Below are 19701 nucleotides of genomic sequence, written 5' to 3'. Positions count from 1 at the left end.
CAAAGCTGTGGCCCAGGAGCCCAACGGGGCTGGACCCACTGGCCCAGGCGGCCCCGGCAGTGTGGATGGCACCTGTCGCCGGAGGCCCAGCACACCCCAGCAGGTGAGGAGGAGGGTGGCAGTGTGTGACCCCGCACGGCGCAGGGGTAGGACATCTGGGGCAGCTTGGCCATGACAGGAGGATGCCCGGCCCCGCTCCACAGCCGTAGGCAGAGGCAAGGAGGCCCCAACCCTCTGCCCGCTCTGGCACAGGGGGCCAATGGCACCTCCTGCTTCTGGGGTGGAATGTGGGAACGGGGGCACGTCCCTGCCCCTGCACTGGGCCCCCCATCCCTGCCCCATGGCCTCATCCCTGCCCCATGGCTCCATCCCTTTCCCATGGCCCCATCCCCATCCCCGCCCCATGCCCTGTCCCTGCCCATGGCCTCATCCCTGCCCCATGGCCCCATCCCTGTCCCCATCCCTGTCCCTGCCACCTCCTCATTGCCCATCCCTGTCCCCGCACTGTGTCCCCCATCCCTGCCCCATGGATTGCCCCCATCGCTGCCCCATGGCCCCATCCCCATCCCTGTCCCTGCCCCATGGCCCCGTCCCCTTCTCCATCCCTGTCCCCGCCCCATGCCCTGTCCCTGCCCCATGGCCCCGTCCCCTTCTCCATCCCTGTCCCCGCCCCATGCCCTGTCCCTGCCCCATGGCCCCGTCCCCTTCTCCATCCCTGTCCCCGCCCCATGCCCTGTCCCTGCCCCATGGCCCCGTCCCCTTCTCCATCCCTGTCCCCGCCCCATGGCCCCGTCCCCTTCTCCATCCCTGTCCCCGCCCCATGCCCTGTCCCTGCCCCATGGCCCCGTCCCCTTCTCCATCCCTGTCCCCGCCTCATGCCCTGCCCCTGCCCCACGGCCCCCCGCCCGCCTGTCCGTGCCCCGGGCGGCCCCGGGACCCGGGTCCTGACCGCCCGGGCAGCAGCGGCGGCAGCGGGCAGGGTCCAAGGCCGCTGCCGCCGCCGCGCGGCCCGGGCGGGGCGGGGCGGGGCGGCCCGGGGGCGGGAGGCGGCGCTGCCGGCGGGGCCGCCGCAACCTGCCGCCGCCGCCGCCGCCGCCCCGGCCCTTAAGAGGCGGCGCAGGCCGGCGCGCTGCCCGGAGCTGCGCTGCACCGGGCCCCGGAGCCGCGCCGGGCCCCGCACCATGAGCGGCCGCGTGGGGGACCTCAGCGCCCGGCAGGCGGAGGCGCTGGCCCAGGTGAGCCGCGCCGGGGGCCCCGGGGCCGCCCGGGACGCTGAGCCGGGCCCGCGGGGCTGGCGCAGGTGCCCCGGCGCTTCGCTCGCCGCCGCAGCGCCTCGCCGAGCATCGCGCCGGCAGCCCGGCCTGCCCGCCCGAAGCGCCGCCCGGCGCCGCGCTGCCTTTATTTGTTATCTCCCTCCGCTGCTTTTTTCCTCCGGCGCATCCTGCCCGGCTGCGCGCCCCGGCTCACGCCGCGCTCCGGCCTGCCGCGCGGCCCCGGCGCCTTGGCAGGGTGCCGTGGGGTGGAGGCGGCCATGGGAAGCCCCGGGGCAGGGCTGCTCCTGTGCCGCCGTGACCGGTCCCACGCCTTTGCCCCGGTGTCAGCGAGGCCACGGCAGCACCAGCTGCGGAGGCTCCCTGGCCACCAGGCCGTTCCCGAGCCGAGCGGTGATCCATGGCGGGACCAGTGGGATGGCGCCGACCCCTCGTCGCTACCTCTGGCTGCTTCCCTGCCGGGCGCGGCGCGGGTCCCTGGTGGGACGGAGCGGGAGGAAAGTGTCCCCTCCCTGGGGGCACGATCCCAGGGCCCGGCAAGTCGCTGACCCCGGTGCCCTGGGGAAACCTGCTGCCGGAGCTTCGTCAGGGCCGTGGCAGCTTTCCCACGGCAGGCCGCCTCGAGGGATGGCTGCCAGGACGACGGGGCCGTGTCCCCGGGTGCTGAGTGCCCTGGTGGGACCAGCCATCTCCACTGAGCCCCGGCACTGGGGGCGGCTCGCTCCATCGCAGAGGTGCTGAGCCCAGCGGAGGCGGGAGAAATCTGGGCTGACGCCAGTTCCCCATTTTCTGGGTGGTTTCTGAGCTGCAGGACGGCTCTCCAAAATGCCCAGGCTGTTGCGCCGGCAACACAGAGCTCCTCTGTGCTCGGACGCGCTGGGAACCCCCCACCAGACCGGAAAACCGGGCCCTTGCGCGTAGCAAGGTCGCTGGAGAGAGCGGATCTGCCCGATCCCACCTTTATGTTTACAGCCGGCACCTGGGGTTTATCTTCCCCTGTGCGGTTTAATCCCGAGGAGAGGGCGACTTGAGCAACTTGATCGGTTGCTTTCGAAGGTGGCCAAACGCCATCCCACGCCACGGGCCGCGAACCCTGGGCACTGACGGAGCATCGCCTCCCCTCGGCATTGGACGTGACCCAGCACGAGGGCCCGGCCAGCGCTGCCCGCCGGGGCAGCAAACCCCCTTTTTGCAGGGGAGGGGGACTGCGATTTGGTGTGTCGCCGAAACCGCCCTGCCGCGACGCCTTTGAGGGCGAGCGGAGAAAACCCAGGGCTGCTGTGGTGTTTCGCAGGGCGGCGAAGCTAATCCAGGGTTTAATTGCACCTAAATACGGACGGAGATAATCCCGGAGGCCTCGTTAAGGGAGGCCCCTGCCTGGCACGGCATGGGGAGATTTGCGCCCTGCATTATCCGGGGGACGCCTGGGCCGGCGGGCTGTGCGCCCGGGTCCCTCGGGGTGAGCGCCCGCGGGGGCGCTGACTGGCTGTGCCTCTTCCCTCCGCAGTTTCGGGAGAACCTCAAGGACGTGCTCCCCTGCCTGCCCTCCCAGGACGACTATTTCCTCCTGAAATGGCTCCGAGGTAACGCGTGGGGACGGCGCGGTGGGTGCTGGGGCCAGCATCCCGTGGCCGGCACGCTGCGCTGGGGATGGCATCTGGAGCCACGGGGGCACCTCGCCGAGACGCTGGGGTCGGGCCACCCTCCAGCTCGGCGAGCGGAGGCAGAGCCCGAAAGGGCCTTGGGCATGCGGGCAGGGAGGGCGCCCGGGGGCTGCCCGCGGGCCGGTATACATGGCGGCCTGCCTCTCTTGGACTTTAGAAAGGCGATAAGAGCAGAGCTGGGTGAGGGCGGCGGGTTCGGTGATAACGGAGCTCACGGGCCGTGTTCGCCCTGGGCTCGGCCACCCCGTGCCCGGGACCCGCGAGCTGGGCAGGGGCTGGCTCAGCGCCTCTGCCCACCCGGCGTCCGGCAGGGCCACGGGGGCTTCGGGTGCCCACCCGGCCCCTGCAGCGCAGTCGAGTCTCTCCGCTCTCTTGCAGCGCGCTGCTTCGACCTGCCCAAATCGGAGGCCATGCTCCGCAAGGTGAGAGGGACCCCCGAACCCGGCACCCCCTTTCCCGACGCGGGAGACCCCGCCGCTGCATGCCCCAGTCGAGGGCTCGCAGCGTTCCCCATCCCCAATGCCAGCCCAAGCGGGACGGATCCAGTGGCGTGGGGCTGGTGGGTGCCCTCACCCCACCTTGCTCTGCCTTGTGTTCGCAGCACGTCGAGGTCCGGAAGCGCATGGATGCCGAGAACATCCTTGCCTGGGAGCCCCCCGAGGTGAGTGTCCCCCGAGGTGAGTGTCCCTTGGCCATGGGGTACGAGCCACCCCGGGGCCACCCACCTGCCGGGCCCTGAGGTCCCGTCCGCTCCCACAGGTGATCAGGAAATACATGTCCGGGGGCATGTGTGGCTACGACCGGGAGGGCTGCCCCATCTGGTACGACATCATCGGGCCCCTGGATGCCAAGGGGCTGCTCTTCTCTGCCTCCAAGCAGGACCTGCTCAAGAACAAGTTCCGCGACTGCGAGGTGCTGCGGCGTGAGTGCGAGAAGCAGAGCCAGAAGGTGAGGTCCTCCCTGCCCACATCCCATCCAGCCCTGCTGGCCCCACCAGCCTGTGTCCCCGTGAGCCCCACCGGTCCACGTCCCATCCGTCCCCACCAGCGTGCGTCCCAGCCTGTGTCCCTGCCCCACCATCCACACACACGTTGTGATGGTTTTTCTGCACTGATGTTTTGGAGGAGGCTCTGGCCTGGCTAAGGCATGGTGTTGAGCTGCCCCAGCCCCTGCCTGCCACCCTGATGCCATGGCTGCCGGTGGCCTGTCCTGCCCTTGCAGGGTGGCGGGGTAGGACGTCACGGGGTGACAAGGGCTGGGTGGGAACCTGTGGGTGGAACAGGCAGCTGGGCTCTGGGTTGGGCTGCAAGCAGTGCTTTGGCAACAACCACTGCTTCCCCCTGCAAACCGGCTGCCCATATAACCACAGGCCAACCCGGGGCATGTCTGCCTGCTGCGCTGGGTGCAGCTGGCCACCCCACTGTGGCCAGCGCCATGGGGTGCTGGGGTCCTGCCCTGCAGCCGTCCACTCGCCCTGTCCCATGGCACGTTCCTCTCCACGGGGTCTGGCTCTGCCTGACGCCATGTCCTCCCTTGCTCCCAGCTGGGCAGGAAGATCGAGGTGGTGCTGATGGTTTATGACTGTGAGGGCCTGGGCTTGAAGCACCTCTGGAAGCCAGCTGTGGACACGTATGGAGAGGTGAGGGGCTTGCCGGTGTCTCTGCCCCCACAGCAGGGCTCACCTCCACTCCGGGCATCTCTGGCACGTCTCCCTGTGGGAGGGAGGGACAAACATGTTGTTGCTGGGGTCAAAACTTCCTCCCTTGTCCCTGGGCTGGTGTGGTGTTGACTCAGGGATCTGGTCTGACTTGCGGCCATAAGGGCTGATGCAAGAGCAGATCCTCGCAGGAGCCTGGCCAGGCATGGACTGCCCTGTGGGCGGCTGTGCCCAGGGCATCGTCACACAGTGCCGCTGGCTCTGGAGGCCTCTGGGGGATCCTTGGAGCTTGGGGTGTCCTGTGTGCTGTCCTGCACCCTGGCAGAGCCCAAATGGGGAGTGGGGCGGTAGGGTTTGGGGCTGGAAGACAAGCATTGGGTTTCCCTTTGAATGAAGCTCTCTCTGTCTTGCAGCTCCTCTCCATGTTCGAAGAGAATTACCCCGAATCCCTGAAGCGCCTGTTTATCGTGAAAGGTGAGTTCAGCCCTGGGGGCAGAGCTGGCCCACCCCGAAAAGCCATGTTTCTGGGCCGCCACTGCTGTAACGCTCGGCTTCTGCTTCCCAGCTCCCAAGATCTTCCCGGTGGCCTACAACCTTATCAAGCACTTCCTGAGCGAGGACACCCGCAAGAAGGTCGTGGTGCTGGGATGTGAGTTGTGCTCAGGCCCTGCCGTGTGTGTCCCTTAGGCTGCCCTGGCTCCTCCTCAGGCTGGAGGGCAGGGAGGAGACCTATGGGCTGCTCCCAGGCTCTGTGGGGATCCCCTGGGGCTGTATCCAGCCCACTGCCCCCACTGGCCTGCAGTGTCCCAGCACAGGTGAATGGAGCCTCCACCCCTTGTGACTCTTGGAAGGTGGCCAAACACATTGGTTTCTGAGGGTTGTGAGACTTGTGGCTCCTTCCCTGACCGTCGTGGGTGGGAGAGGAGGAAGCTGTGGGAGGACTACCCTGTCCCCTCAGCCCCAGTGGCCCCTGGCCGGGGGCAAAGCCAGCCACAGCAGGGCAGGACGTAAGCCAAAAGCAAGGTGCAACCTCCCCATTTGCTTTCGTCCACCCGGGGCTTTGCTGGGCCCACCCCAGGGGTGTTCCCAGCCACTGGCCCAAGTGAGGACCCTTTGGCTGGGCTGAGGGCTCCTCCTGCGGGTTATGGCCCTCCAGGAAGCCCCCTGACCTGCTGTCCTCTGCTCCGCTAGCCAACTGGAAGGAGGTCTTGCAGAAGTATATTGACCCCGAGCAGATCCCTGTGGAGTACGGGGGCACCCTCACGGACCCTGATGGGAACCCCAAGTGCCCAAGCAAGGTAGGAGGAGATCACCACCCCGCAAGCCCTCCCCAGCGAGGGCAGGTGGCCCGCAGTGCCCTGTGGTCACAGCTGGCTCTGACCCCTTCCAGATTAACTATGGCGGGGACGTGCCCCACAAGTACTACGTGCGGGACCAGCTGACACAGCAGTATGACCACACGGTAGTGGTGAACAGGGGCTCGTCCCACCAGGTCGAGTACGAGATCCTCTTCCCCGGCTGTGTCCTCAGGTGAGGGGGTGGCTGGGCCGGCCCCACAGCAGGGGTACCCTGGCAAAACGGGGAATTGGGGTGGTGAGGACCTGGAAGAGGGTGCCAGCCCCGAGGGCAGGGCATGACAACCTCTGCCTCTTTTTGGCAGGTGGCAGTTCAGGTCAGAGGGAGCTGACGTGGGGTTTGGGGTGTACCTGAAGACCAAGATCGGGGAGCGGCAGCGAGCTGGCGACATGACTGAGGTCCACCCTAACCAGCGCTACAACTCGCACATGGTGCCCGAGGACGGCTCCCTCACCTGCTCGGCACCTGGGATCTGTGAGTGTCCCCTCAGCGTCCCTGCCGATCCCGCAGGGCAGCAGCCTGACCTTGCACCCTGCTACGAGATATGTGAGGGTCCCCACCCTGGGGTCAGGGCGCTGAGCCAGCTCCCCTGACCCCCTGCCCCCTCCTGCCCGCAGACGTGCTGCGCTTTGACAACACCTACAGCTACATCCACGCCAAGAAGGTCAGCTACACCGTGGAAGTCCTGCTGCCCGATAAGACCTCGGAGGAGCAGATCCAGAAACTAGGGGACAAGATGAGCGAGGTGGCCCTCAATAGCAGCCCCTAACACCTGGGCCTGGTGCCTTACCGTGCCGGCTCCCCCAGCCCCACACTCTGGCCCCCCCAGCATGGTGGCAAGTTGTGCCCCCCTGTCACCCTGCCCCGAGAGGACCCTGGGCAAGGGGCCTGAGGGTGCTGGGGCGGCTCCCCTGGGTGTCCTGCCTGGGGCTGGCATTGATGTTGGCCTCGCCACCCCCTTACTGGGGAGCAATAGGGGGGGGCTTTGGTCAGCCCCATGGGGCAAGCTACTGCCCCCTTGCCCCATGCTGTTGGTGCCCACCAAAAACAAGTGGGGCAGAGCCTGCCCCTTGCACCTGCCCAGGGCTTTGCCCCCCATGGCCTGGGCAGGAACCCCCCTCCATGCAGTGAGTGGGGCCACCTGAAGCACGCACACAAGCACCCTGCACTTTTTGGGGTGCACCAGTCCCCAACGGCTGCTCTCTGCACCCTGAGGATGGCACCGGCACATGAAGGAGACCCCCACCCCCCGAGGGCTGCTGGCTGAGGAGGGGCATAGGGGGCTGGTGGGCAGTGACCCCTGCGTGCCTTAGGGTGTGCCCCATGGCAGCACGGGGGCCGCGGTGGGAGTAAAGGGATAGACAGAGCTGTGTCTCGCCTGCTCTCTGGGGTGTGGGGGAGTGGTGGTGCTCGGCCCAGGGACCAGGGGCTGCACCATGGCTGCGAATGGCACCCCTGGCCCCATAACTGGCCCCTGCTGTTTCCCCAGCCCCATAACCAGGCCCTGCTGTGGCCCCCCAACCCTGTAACCAGCCCCTGCTGTGCCTCCAGCCCCACAGCCAGCCCCTGCTCTGTCCTAGCCCCACAACCAGCCCCTACTATGTCCCAGCTCCATAACCAAGCCCTGCTGTGGCCCCTGCCCCATAACTGGCCCCTGCGGTGTCCTGAGCCCATAACCAGAACCTGCTGTGTCTTAAGCCTCATAACCAGGCCCTGCTGTGCCCCAGGCTCAGTAACAGGCACCAGCTGTGGCCCCAGCCCCATAACTGGCCCCCGCTGTGTCCACAGCCCCACAAGCAGACCCTGCTATGTCCCAGCCCCACAACCAGGCCCTGCTGTGGCCCCAGCCCCGTGACCAGCCCCTGCTGTGCCCCAGCCCCCGATGTTGCCCAGCCCCTCTAACACGCCGAGGTTCCCTGGACCCCCTCGATGCCCTCACGTGACCCGCCCCATTGCGTCAGCATCCCCAGGGCGCCGCTATTGGCGCGGGTCCAATACGAGCACTGTGTGGGGCCCTCGGGTCACGTGGCTGCCAGCAGCCGCGTCGCTGCCGCCATCTTTTTATGGGGCGGAAGAGCGGCGAAGACGCCGACCTGCGAGCGGGGAGCGTCCGCCAATTCCCGGCAGCGCGGCGCGCGAAGAGCGGGCAGGGCGCGGCGCGGGCAGCGGGCGGGGCAGGGCCGGGCGGGGCGGGGCGGGGCGCGCGGCGCACTTCGCTGACGCTCCCTTGGGCGGGCGGCGCTGCGCTGGGGCCGCGGCGGCGGGAGCGCGCTATGGGGGCGGCGGAGCGCGACCTCTACCGGGACACGTGGGTCCGCTACCTGGGTGAGCGCCGCGCGCACCGGCACCGGCACCGGCACGACCCCCCCCCGGCCGCGCGTGCACCCCGCCCGGCCCCCCGGCCGCGGGCACAGCGGGCGGGTCCAAGGTGACCCGGCTGGCCCGGTCGCATCCTGCCGGCCCCGGGGTGCTGCAGCCCAGCGCTCCTGCAGGATGAGGCCCGGGGGCCCCCGCACCACGCGGCTGGGACCTGCCGCAGCGGGTGCACCGGGGCTGGCCGGACCCCTCGTGCGGGCAGGGGCCACGGTGGGCGCTTGACGAGCCGGCTGGGGACCCTGGAGCAGATCCAGCCTCCTCCTGCTTCCCGAGGGGCCCGGGGAGGGGGAGGTCCCGTGCACCCCGGCCCCCCTGACCCATCCCGGCCTCCAGGTTACGCCAATGAGGTGGGCGAGTCCTTCCGCGCCATCGTGCCTGTCTCGCTGGTCTGGGCCAGCTACGGCGTGGCAACGGCCTACGTGACGGCAGACGCCATTGACAAGGGCAAGAAAGCGGCCGTGGTGAGTGCGTCGGCCGGCGCCTGCCCCTTCCCCTCCGCGGTGGCAGCCGCCGGTGCCCGCGGCGCCCTGGACCCAGGCTCTCTGTGCCCCCCAGACTCACGCGCCTGACGCCGGGAAGACGGCACGGGTGGGGGTGGCCGTGGTGGACACCTTTGTGTGGCAAAGCCTGGCCTCTGTGGCCATCCCCGGCTTCACCATCAACCGCCTCTGCGCCGCCTCCCTCTACCTCCTGGGCTCGCTGACCCGCTGGCCGCTCCCCCTCCGCAAGTGGACCACCACGGCGCTGGGGCTCTCCGCCATCCCCTTCATCGTCAAGCCCATTGACAGGCAAGTGCTGCGCCTGGGGAGGGGGGACGGGGCTGCTGCCTCCGCCTGCCCCGTGCAGGCAGGGCGCGAGGGATGGAGTGTTTCAGCTCTGCGGTGACCCAGCTCGGGCTCCGGTCTCAGTGACGTGGGGGTTCAGCACTGTTTCTCACTGCTGTGATGGTGCCGGGGGAGGATGAGGCTTTGGAGGTGGTCCTCCCCAGAAGCCCAGCAAGGAAGAGGAGCAGTTGGGGGTAGCTTGGGCACGAGCAAAGCAGAGGCCACGCTAAGCCCCTCTTTGGTTTGAGGTGAATACAGGACAGACCCCAGCAAGCAGAGGCAGCTCCCAGCCCTGTCCCCCCACCCAGGACCCAGCTCATCCTGCTCTCCATCATCCCCCCCAACAGGACTGTGGATTTCCTCATGGACTCCAGCATTCGCAAGCTCTACGGCGCAGAGGGAGAGCCGCCATCCTCATCCTGAACCGCCTCGGGCCGGCAGCAGTCACATATTGGCGCCCACCGTGCACCATGCCCCCCTGCACCAGCAGGACCAGCTCCCGGCAGGGCCACGACATGCCAGCGCATCCCAGCGGAGCCAGGCCGGCCCCAGGACCCGTGGGAAACCAAGGCACTTTGATGATTTAGGCTGCTGAAGTCCGTTCACTGTGAAACCATCCTCAGGTCACAACCCCAGAGCGGTCCCACAGGATGGATCTGCTCTGCCAGCACCTATCAACTCTCCCCTCGTGGACTGGTCCTAATAAACCATTTCAGATCTGACTCTGCTCTGGCTCCGCGTGGTGTTTAGGGCACCAAAGCACTGTTGGCGCCAGCAGGACCTGCTGCCTGCGTCCCCTTGCAGGGGAAGCCTGGCCGCAGCCCAAAGCTGAAGGCACGAACATCAGCCCTCGGGAAGCACGGGCAGGGGAGAGGAGCTGCCTCATGGCTCCTTCTTCTGCATGGATGCACCTAACCGGCCATGCGGTGACAGCCACCACAGCCCTGCTCCCACCACCATCCTCCTGGCCACAGGTCATGGCCTGTACCAGTCCCAGCCCCCACGAGAGCAGCCTCAGCCAGGAGCCCTCTACAGCCTTCAGGTGGTGGGAGAGCCAGACCCCTGCATCTCCCTGTGCAGCACCAGGAGGTCCCTGTGCAGTGCCCTTGCACAGGGGGCTGGATGTCCCAGCCTGGGACCCAAACACCCAGCAGCAGGACCCTGTACCCCTTTCTTAGGCCCAGCCCCAGCTGGGCCCCCCTCTATGCCCCTACCCTCCTCAACCTTTGATAGCAGACTTACAGGAGACCTTGGGGACAGTGGCCTAGCAGCTGCCACCACCTCTGACCAGCTCAGGTGCTGCCTCCCACAAGCCTGGTTCTCCATAGGAGGTGCTCCTGGTCCTCCAGCCTAGAGCCACCAGCTCCTATAGCATCCACTTTTGGGCTATGCATCACAGGCTGGGAACACTGGGACATGCCACCAGAGCCAGATGGTCTAGGGGATGTGTCACTGTCATGCCTTACCGCTGGGTGACGTTGCCAGTCACAGCTCCCTCTAGCCTCTGGGAGCTTACTCCTTCCTGCAAGGAAGAATTAGATGCAGGACAAGCTTTAGAGAAAACAACTGTATTGGGGAGGAACAAGGGTATCCAGTCTCAAGCTGTGCCATGCTTCAGGCTGGAATAGTCTATATGGACTCCTGCTGTTTCTCTGACCCTTCAGAGACAACAAGGGCCCCCACCACAGTCTGCAGCTCTGCGTGGTAGGGATAGCGCTTTCTCGTCTTCAGCAGCTGGGGCCTTCTGCTGCGCCTGTGCAAGCGGGACACAGCCAAGCATAGGACAAGGAGGCCTCCCACAAGGGCAGCTGCCACGAGAGCACTGCCCACAAATGCTACAGTGGCCAGCAGGAGCCTCTTCACCGTGCGGCATGGTGCTGGAGGAAGAAGAGAGGTTTCAGGGATTTGCACTGAGGGGGGATGGAATTGCTCCTCTTAGGCTTCCTGGTCTTGGGAGGAAGCAAGTGCTCGCTCCCAGGCAGAGAGGCCATCATGGCACCAAAAGCCAGAGCTCCAGACTCCTCTGAACTAGATCAGCGGGGCACGGGGACCACAGAGGTACGGGGCCATCTGGCCTCACATCTTAGCAGAGCAAGGTCTGTCCACGCACCTTCGTACCATGGGATCTCCTCCTTCTGCACCAGCAGAGGCCCAACCATCTTCTGGTGGAGCATCCCCTCTCCTGGGAACTCTGCAGCAAGGACATGGCCCTTACAGACCTGATTGTATCCTTGGCCCCTGCTGTGACAGCATGGTGTGGCCCAAAGCCCTCCTAGCTCAAGTGTGTGAGAGACACTCCCTCCTAATGGCCCAGCAGCAAGCTGGTCCTTCATGGGTCTTTAGGGACTTGCTCCCCATCCAGGAGGCTGTGCCCAGGTTTGGGCCCCCAAATCACCCTGCTATGGCTTGGCAGAAAGCCCAGCTGCTCAGAGCCTTGCAGGGTCTCAGCTAGCCTTGGCTGAGCAAGTTATCACCATGGAGAAGCCACCAGCAGCTGTGGACCAAGAGCCCCCAGGCAGGACGTGCCCACACAAAGCACTAGAGGTGACAGCCCAGGGCAGGTACCTGGCAGCTCTCTGGGGAGGGCATCACCAGCGGGGCAGTGGGTGTCACAGCAGTCACACATGGTGCTCTGGGAAGGGTCCTCTGCATTGTGCCAGCTGCAAGGGGAAGGGGGGAGCTGAAGACCCTCATGCCCCATCCTCCATCCCCAGGACACGTGCGTTGCAGTTCCAGCAGGTCCTCCAGCCCTCCATGGCTCAGCTGCCCAAGAGAGCAGCTTTCCCAGGGGAAGACCACCCCCAGGGCTCCAGAAAGCACCTTCATCTGCACCTAGAGGGACCTGTGGTTGTGCTGCCCAGCTACTGTGGGAGAAGAGATGGCGTTGAAAGCACGACGGGGGGCTTGATCCCTGGAAGGGAGCCCGGTGGCTTTCTTGGCACCCGTGCCCAAAGCACCCTTGGGTGCTCTGGTACTCAATCAGGTGCTGAGAGCAGGCAGGGAGTCCCCCCCACCCCAGCAGAGGCCAGGCTTACCTGGCAGAGGCATCACTGTAGTAGCAGGATTTCTGGCCGTGTCTCTGGGCAGTCCGGGTACCCCAGGCAGTGAGCAGGCAGTGCAGGTAGACCTGCCAAGACACCCAGCCCATCCTGAGAGGAAGCGCAAGGCCCAGCCAAAGCACCACTGTGGGGTAGTGAATCACATGTGGAGAAGGTGGTATGGGTCACACAAAGCCTTGGTTAGCTGAGCTAAAGCTTTGCTTTGAGCTGCAGCCATCTTGGGGGGCTTTCTGCTTCGCACACCTCCATGTCCTTCCTCTTAGGCCCACCTTTCCCACCCCTGCAGGGAGCAGGAACAGCCAGGGGAGGGGAGCAGGAAGGACCCAGGCAGAACAGCACTTTGGGACCCCCAGACCACCCCAGCAGGACCTCTGCCCTGTCACCAAGTTTGCCCTCTGCACCCTGGCCTCACCTCTTCTTTGGGCTCATCACCCAGTGTGAAGGCCGGGATGGTGAACTGGAGGGCAGACTCCTCTCTTCGGTGCCAGACAACGCTCCCCAATTTCTGGCCACGCAGACATCTGGAGAGGACACCAAAGACCCAGGGGCAACCAAGGGACATCTCCAGGGCTGACTCCAGACTCTGCCCTAGATGTACTTCCCCAGCAGAGGTGGAGGCAGAAGCTCTCACAGGAGAAGGCAGACCAAGGGGCAGACCCATGGCCCTGCCTGGGGATGTCTGAACCCTGCAACTAGTGGGACAGTTGGTCACAGCCCACTCACCCCTGTCCCTTTCCCCATGCAGTACACCCCTCCTTGCACAGGCACTGACCCACGGTTGTTCACAACCACATAGATCCTCCCGGAACGGCCCAGGTGCTTTGAGTCTGTCCCGTAGCATTCATCCACGTAGATCTTCGGGGAGATGCCAGGACTGAACTCAACCCTGGCCTCCACATGGATGGGAGAGCCAGGGATGAACACCTGGGGCTTCTTCATGGCACTGGGGTCCCCTGATAGAGACAGGAGGCTGGGCTCAGTGCTACAGCTCTGGACCTGCTCCACTCTGGACTGGGATGTGGGACAGACTTCCCAGCCCACCAGCATCTCTGCTTCCACCCCTGCAAGACAGGTGCCCACCTGCAGGTACGTTATTTTGAGGCCCACCACATGGGTGAGCTCTTGCTCCTAGAAACCCAAGAGCTGTGCTGGCTCTGTTCCCTGTACTCTGGTTTCCCCTCCTGCTCTCTAGGGCTACAGCCTTTTCCTGGTCATCCTCCTCCTCCTGAGGAGCTCACAGGGACCACATCGCTCATCAGGCTGGCAAGGGGCAGCCAAGCCCTCTTCCCTCCCAAAAGCCTGACTGTGGTGTCAGGCATGTGATGGGGAGCATCTCCAGGCACCACTGTTCAAAGCCCTACACCATCCACAACCCTGTGGATAGCCAAATGCTAGCGATGGTCCTACAGGCATGGCCACCTTCACCTGGAGGGTCTCTAGCACTGAAACCACCCAGGAGAAAGCACCAGCAGCTGCCAGGCAGCCCCTGAGCTGGCCTCTCTGGGAAAGCCTTGGCTGGCCCTGTCCTGGGTTCTCATCCCCAGAGCTGGTGGCCTGAAGTAGGACCCACCAGAGCGCTCCCCACCCAGCAGCCTCAGGGTGAAGTTCATCCTTGGCTCCTCTGAATGGACGTGAGCACGAGTCTCTGCCAGGGCAGGGCCAGGCACCGTGGCACCAGCCGGCACAGGAGCAGCCCTTAGCTCCACACTGGAGGATGCTGCGGGAACCGCCACCATGGGAGGGGAAGATGCTGAAATAGCTGGAGCCATTGTGGTCTCTGCAGTAAGAGGGGAAGAGTTTAGCTAACAGGACTGAGAGGAGGCATTGAGCATGCAGTGGCCTGAGCAGCATGTCCCAGGCACAGCAAGGATGCCTAGGTCTGATCCCCCAGGACTCAGAGCAGAGCACCTGGCCTGCACCTTCCCAGCCTGCCAAGCAGCAGCTCGTTTGGGCAATGCTTTGCTTGCAGCAGCCCCGCTCAGCCCCATGGAGACAGACAGGCACAGCATGAGGAATGCAGAGCACCCAGGAGGCTGCTGAGGGGCAGCACAGTGGACTGATGCCCAGAGACCCCAGGTGGAGGAGGAGGTGGCAGGGCCCAAAGGCCTCCACAGCCTGCCCAAAAAGCAGGGTTGAACTGCCATCAGGCACCCCCGGCACCTCAGACAGCTGCTGGCACCAAGCACCCTCGGGAGCAGACAGGCCATGCCATGCCATGAGCATCCCTCTGGCACCAGGACCCCAGGTGGGGTTGGGACTGGAGCCACTCACATGGCAGGGCAGATGGGACAGCATCCCTGCTAGCCACATGAGTGGCTCCAGTTCCCCCACCCATGCTGGGCCCTTGGAGAAACACTGGCCCTAGGGAGGGTCAGAGGCACAGGGAGTTCAGGGCAAGCCCCATTGCTCCAAACCCACATCACCAGAGTGCAGGGTCATTTTCAGAAAGCTCCTCTCCAGCCAGAGGACTTGCACAAGGAGGGTCTGGGGAGGACAGAGAGAGCCTATACAGGACACCCACCACCCTCCTGCACCCAGCTGCTGGGGTGCCACCACCCATCCCTCCCAGAGGGACTGAGGGAGGCAGCCAGGGCCATGCCACAGGGGTCCCCACCCCAGCCCCACTCACCTGCCACCCCCAGCACAGCTCCACACACCAGCACAAACCAGCAAGGCCTCATCCTTGCAAAGGAAAACCTCCAGCTCCCACACCTGGGGGCCTTTAAACAGCCAGGCACTGGGTGCAAATAAGGCCCAGGTGGGTGCTGCCAATCTTGGGGTAGCTCAGCCTGTCCCAGAGGAGGGTCTACCAGCCCAGGCCCTCTCACACTCAAGGAGATGAGCTGGCAAATTTGCAAGCCCTGTGGCAGATCCGTGAGCCATGAGGATGGGGCAGGCCAGGGTGTCCCCTTGTCCCTTCTGGGAGCCCTCTCTGAGGTAGCAGGGTCCATAGCCTGGCTGTGTCCAGCCCCACTGCAGCGGCAATGGAGCAATGTCCCTCCTCTGTGCCACTGTGGTCCGTGCGGGCCTCCGGGGGTCCTGGGCCCCCTTGGCGTGGGGGGTCGCTCCTGTCCACTGTGGCCGCACCGTGGGAACATGGCCCTGCAAGCCTATGCTGCCTGCTTCAGCACTGGCTAATGGGGTGTTTTGCTCTTGGATGTGGACTTTTTTGGGGATTTGCTTAATCTTCTCTATGTTAAAATATAGCTGTGAACTGCAGCAAGTCGGTAGGAGCAGAGCGCGAAGCACACTGATGTTGGTTGTGCAGCCGCTGAGGCCATCAGAGGGTTTCCGGTGCCACAGGAAGGATGATGCCACATTTCTTTAAAACCAGCTGTGGTTGCCGGGTGGCCTTTTCCATGCACCTCTCGGGAGACAGTTTAAGTGGAGATATCGCAGCCCCACGTAGGACCCTGAGTGCAATTCCCTGAACGGGGACCGTGGGGCCAGGGAAGGCTTGTTTCAAATCCACTTTCCCTTCTCCAAGCAGCTGGGAAGGGTGCTCCTGCCCATCACTAAACACACCCACATGAGCTAGGATAGCACCGAGGTGCAAGTATTTAGGGCCAGGATTTTGCAAGGTTAATTTCCTAGGGGAACTGCCTTGATTTTGGGGACCAGTGTGTCCCCAGCACCCCTGCCCAAGAGGTTTAATAAAGGTATTGCTGCTTCCCACCTGCTGCTGGAGCAGGTGAAGCCAGGCTGCTTTGCCGCAGGGCAGAGAGGGCCAGCACAGGCAGTGCCAGCACCGGGTTTGCAGCCTGTCGAGCCCACAGAGACCTCTGCCCGGCATAGGGCATTTCCATGGTTCCCTAACTTAGAAATCAGATGTCACTTGACTCCAGCCCCAGCAGTGGGACTAGCACACTCCTGCCATCCTGGGGACCCAGTTGGGTTGCAGCACAATTCTCCCCTGTCTTGTTGCTTGGCTCAGCCTGTGTTGTGGTCCTGGCAGCCACGAGTGCCTGCCCTGGCCCCCAACACATGCTGGCAGCAGCAGGATGGCTGCACCATGCTCCTTCATGGCCCTCTGCTCCTGCCCCCAGGGGCTTGCTCCTAGCTGCTCTCCAAGACCAGGGGCACGAGCAGCCCAGCCGGGGTAGCGAAGCAGTAGTGACTGGGATAGAGACCTGAACCTCAGCTGTGGCTCCTGGCTGTCTCAGACGGCCTAAAATCCCTGGCACAGCCCCCTTGCCATCTGCATCCACCCAGCTCTCCTAGCCTCCAAAAATGCAAGCATGGGGAGGAAAAGGGCTGAGCCCACAGGGTGCTCAGCTGTCTTCTTCTGTCTAGGAGAGACCCCAATGTGGCAGGAGCAGCTGCACCCCAGGAGGAACCTCCAGGGCTTCTCCCTGCTGCAGACAACCTAGCTGTGCTGTAGGTCTCTCGCCCCCCACCTGGTTTTGGCAGGGACACAAAGCAGAGCCCATTATGTGAACAGCCTGCACCAGGCAAGCAGAGGGCAGAGACTTGCTGCAGTGCCATGTTTGCAGTTGAACCGCAGCTGCTTCACACACACTTGCCCTCTGGAGCTGCTGCCACATTTTGATGTGCCTCATTGCAGCCGTTAGGGGAAAGCTGCAGAGAGCAAGGGAAGGAGCTGCTCAGCTTTGCCAGCCACTCCGTGGGGCAGTTATCAGGCACTGTGCCAGCCTGGGGGCAGCTGTGGCCAATACACAGCAAGTGTTATACTTTATAGGACACACAGGCAGCCAGGACAGGCTCAGCCCTGCAGCTGGTGCAACACCGCAGCACCCCTCTTCCAAGGGAGCACTGTGGCAGCAGAGCCAGGGGCCAGCAGGGTCAGACCAGCCCCCCAGGCTTGGAGCCCCCCCACCTAGCCCCCACCCTGCTGCACCCCTCTGCACTCAAGGCATTTACACACACAAGGGCTCCAAATGTGGGAAGAGTTTAATAGGACTTGTCTGACATCTCCCTTGGCACTGAACAGAGGCAAGTAGCAAGTGCAAGTAGTGCTGGTCTGGTTCCAGACCAGAGCACCCAGCACAGCTGTACCCACAGCCAGCAGAGGAGGGATACATGTGCATGCGAGCCAGCAGTCAGACTCTGCTTCCCTCTGCAAGAAGGGGAGCAGAGCATCTCATTTGTCTGGACATGTTTTCCACCCCATCCTTGACACACACCTTTAGCGGGGCCCAGGTACCCAGAGGGGGCCAGTGACCAGGATGTACATGACAGAAGCTGGGATTTCAACTCCTGCTCCCAGCACAAGGCAGCAGGAGATGGCTTCTGTCAGCCCCTGCTGATGCAGGGCTCCCCCTAACCTCTGTGATTGCCCACCACTGCAGGGCTGGTGGGGTCCTTCATGGTGCTGCTGAGCCCTGGAGCCAGGCCCTGCACTTTGAAGGGCCCGATGAGGATGGTGTGTGCAAGCTGGTCTTCATCAAGCATGCCTGTGAAAGGAAAGAGCCCTCCATTGGAGTGTGGAAAGTGAACTCCAACTCCTTGGAGCTGGGTCCTACCTCCCCCCACGAGCTCTGGCCTAGTCCCCATCCCCAGGGCTGCCCCACCACATCTGTGGCCTCAAGCCTACATGCCATCCCCAGCACAGCTTTACCACAGCTGCTTCAGCTCCAGGATGATCAGAGAAGGTGGCACCAGCAGTGGTGACCTGAGGGGTCCCTGCACCCCAGGACACCTTGTTACCTCCCATGGGGTTCAGGTGGGGCAGGCAGGGGGGGCACTCCAGGCATTCCCAACCCATGGGAACACAGCAAAGCTCATCCTCACCTTCCCAGGCTGCTAAGGGGTCCTCACCACGCAGGTCCCTCCTGGCCCGAGAGCTGGTGCCAGGGCAATGGTGGTCACAGCAGTCGCACACAGAGCTTGCAGAGGGCTCATCCAGGAGCTCCCACCTAGGGGCAGCACAGGGACCATCAGTGAGACACTGCTGTGCCCAGCCTGGAGCAGCCAGAGACCTGGGCACATCACAGGAGACCCTGTGGGTGGTGGATATCTTGGGGGAGATGCTCCAGGCACTGCATCCCCAGCACCTGCCTCATGTCCCTGGACAGCATCACAAGCAGTTGAGTGGTGGTAGCTCCAGTAGCAGGGCAGGGACAGTTCCCTGCACCTCCTGGCACTGCAGCTGTCACCCACTACCTGGAACAAGTAGTGTGGAGAGAGCTGGCAGCTCTGCTTCAGCCTGACCATTTGGGACTAACTTCCATGCCAGTACAGCCATTCTTGCTGCTTCAGAGAATGTGATGGATGGAGAAAAGCAAGTGCTGTTACAAGCTCCACATGCTATTCTTGAGAATGAGATGAGCTCTACCAGTGGCAGAGCTCAGGGACTCTGCAGAAGCACATGCAAGTTAGCGCTACCTGGAACAGCCCTACAAGAACGGCCAACCAAGAGGCTCTGGCTGGCTCCCTTCTTGGAGGCCAGCATCTCCCACAGATCTGTACCTGCCAGTATCCCTGCAAAATGAACAGGCCTTCCTGGTGGCATCTGCATGCAGTGCGGGGTCCCACACGAGCACTTGGCAGTGGAGGTAGATCTACAAGGGAAGAGGTGAGGACGTGTCCAGACACCCCACTCACAAGCTGGAAGTCTTGTTCCCTGCAGGGGTGGACAGAGACTAGGACTAAGCCCAGCCCTGCTGTAGCCACAACGAGTAGCTGCAGGTGTGAGGAGCATCTCAGCAATCTGGTGCTCCACAGGAGACATAGGACTTCTTACCAGGCATTCTCCAGATGGCAAGGAAATCCAGGGATGAGCATTGCCACTTTCCCCCACTAGGGGAATCCAGCTTTTCGGTAGGAATATCAAAGTTTCCTTGCTGTAGCTTCAAGAGCCAACACTAGAGGCTTCAAAGCCCCTCAAACTTTTTCCAGACCCAGCTTGTTTACTCACATTAGAGCCCGCACCAACAAACTCGAAGGCCTGCAAGGAGAGCTGGAGAACTTCGGGCATTGCTCTTGGCAAGTAGTAGGAATTTGCCACCTTACCCTCCACAAGGCACCTGGAACCAGAGGGCCCAGTTAGTCCCTGCAGTCACCATAGCCATAACGCTCTGCTTGTCTCCCACCTCCTGGGTTTTGGAGCCATGCTACTGGCATATCCCTGAGCTACATCCATGCTGGGCTTTCAGAGCTGCTCAGCTGTCCCAACAAGCTTCCTTTGATTTGTAGTGAGGCCAGGGCCAATCTGTAGCAGACAATGCCTAGACCTTCATGACCACTCACCCATGATTTGTGATGATAGTGTAGTTCCTCTGGGACTTGTGCAGCTCTGGGGTTGCAGTTGCCACACACTCATCCACAAAGATCTGCAGAGGCTGGTGAAAGTGCCGCTCCACAGCAAACACAAGCTGGATCTGAGAGCCCAGCAGGAAGACTGGCGGGTCTGATGGGGCACCAAGGTCCGCTGTCAGTAAGCACATGAGTTAACATTTGTTCAAAGAAGTACTGGCAGATGGCTTGGCCCAGTACAGCATGAGAGGTCTCCATCTGCTTGGTGTCCTTCTAACG

The 19701-nt window shown here is 63.7% G+C and overlaps 2 protein-coding genes across 3 annotated transcripts; both read left to right on the top strand.

Annotated features, from left to right (window-relative positions):
* Positions 1-1034: 1034 nt before the first annotated feature.
* On the top strand, positions 1035-7314 carry SEC14L2 (SEC14 like lipid binding 2). 2 transcript variants are annotated; one of them, XM_064522385.1, is made up of 12 exons: positions 1035-1235; positions 2779-2854; positions 3314-3357; positions 3537-3596; positions 3815-3883; positions 4479-4574; positions 5006-5066; positions 5158-5241; positions 5784-5890; positions 5983-6122; positions 6253-6422; positions 6566-7314. In XM_064522385.1, the coding sequence occupies exons 1-12, from the start codon at positions 1182-1184 to the stop codon at positions 6715-6717; spliced, it is 1113 nt and encodes a 370-aa protein (XP_064378455.1). In that variant the 5' UTR covers positions 1035-1181; the 3' UTR covers positions 6718-7314. The 2 variants fall into 2 exon arrangements, with proteins under 2 accessions (XP_064378455.1, XP_064378454.1); XM_064522384.1 differs by having other exon boundaries at positions 3695-3883.
* Positions 7315-7995: 681 nt separating this feature from the next.
* On the top strand, positions 7996-9870 carry MTFP1 (mitochondrial fission process 1). The gene is made up of 4 exons (XM_064522383.1): positions 7996-8273; positions 8658-8785; positions 8880-9112; positions 9496-9870. The coding sequence occupies exons 1-4, from the start codon at positions 8012-8014 to the stop codon at positions 9569-9571; spliced, it is 699 nt and encodes a 232-aa protein (XP_064378453.1). The 5' UTR covers positions 7996-8011; the 3' UTR covers positions 9572-9870.
* The last annotated feature ends 9831 nt before the right edge of the window (positions 9871-19701 follow it).

The sequence above is a fragment of the Dromaius novaehollandiae genome, chromosome 17, assembly GCF_036370855.1.
Source record: "Dromaius novaehollandiae isolate bDroNov1 chromosome 17, bDroNov1.hap1, whole genome shotgun sequence".
NCBI lineage: Eukaryota > Metazoa > Chordata > Aves > Casuariiformes > Dromaiidae > Dromaius > Dromaius novaehollandiae.
The sequence above is the reverse complement of the archived record's forward strand: the minus strand, read 5'-3'. Positions and strand labels throughout refer to the sequence as shown.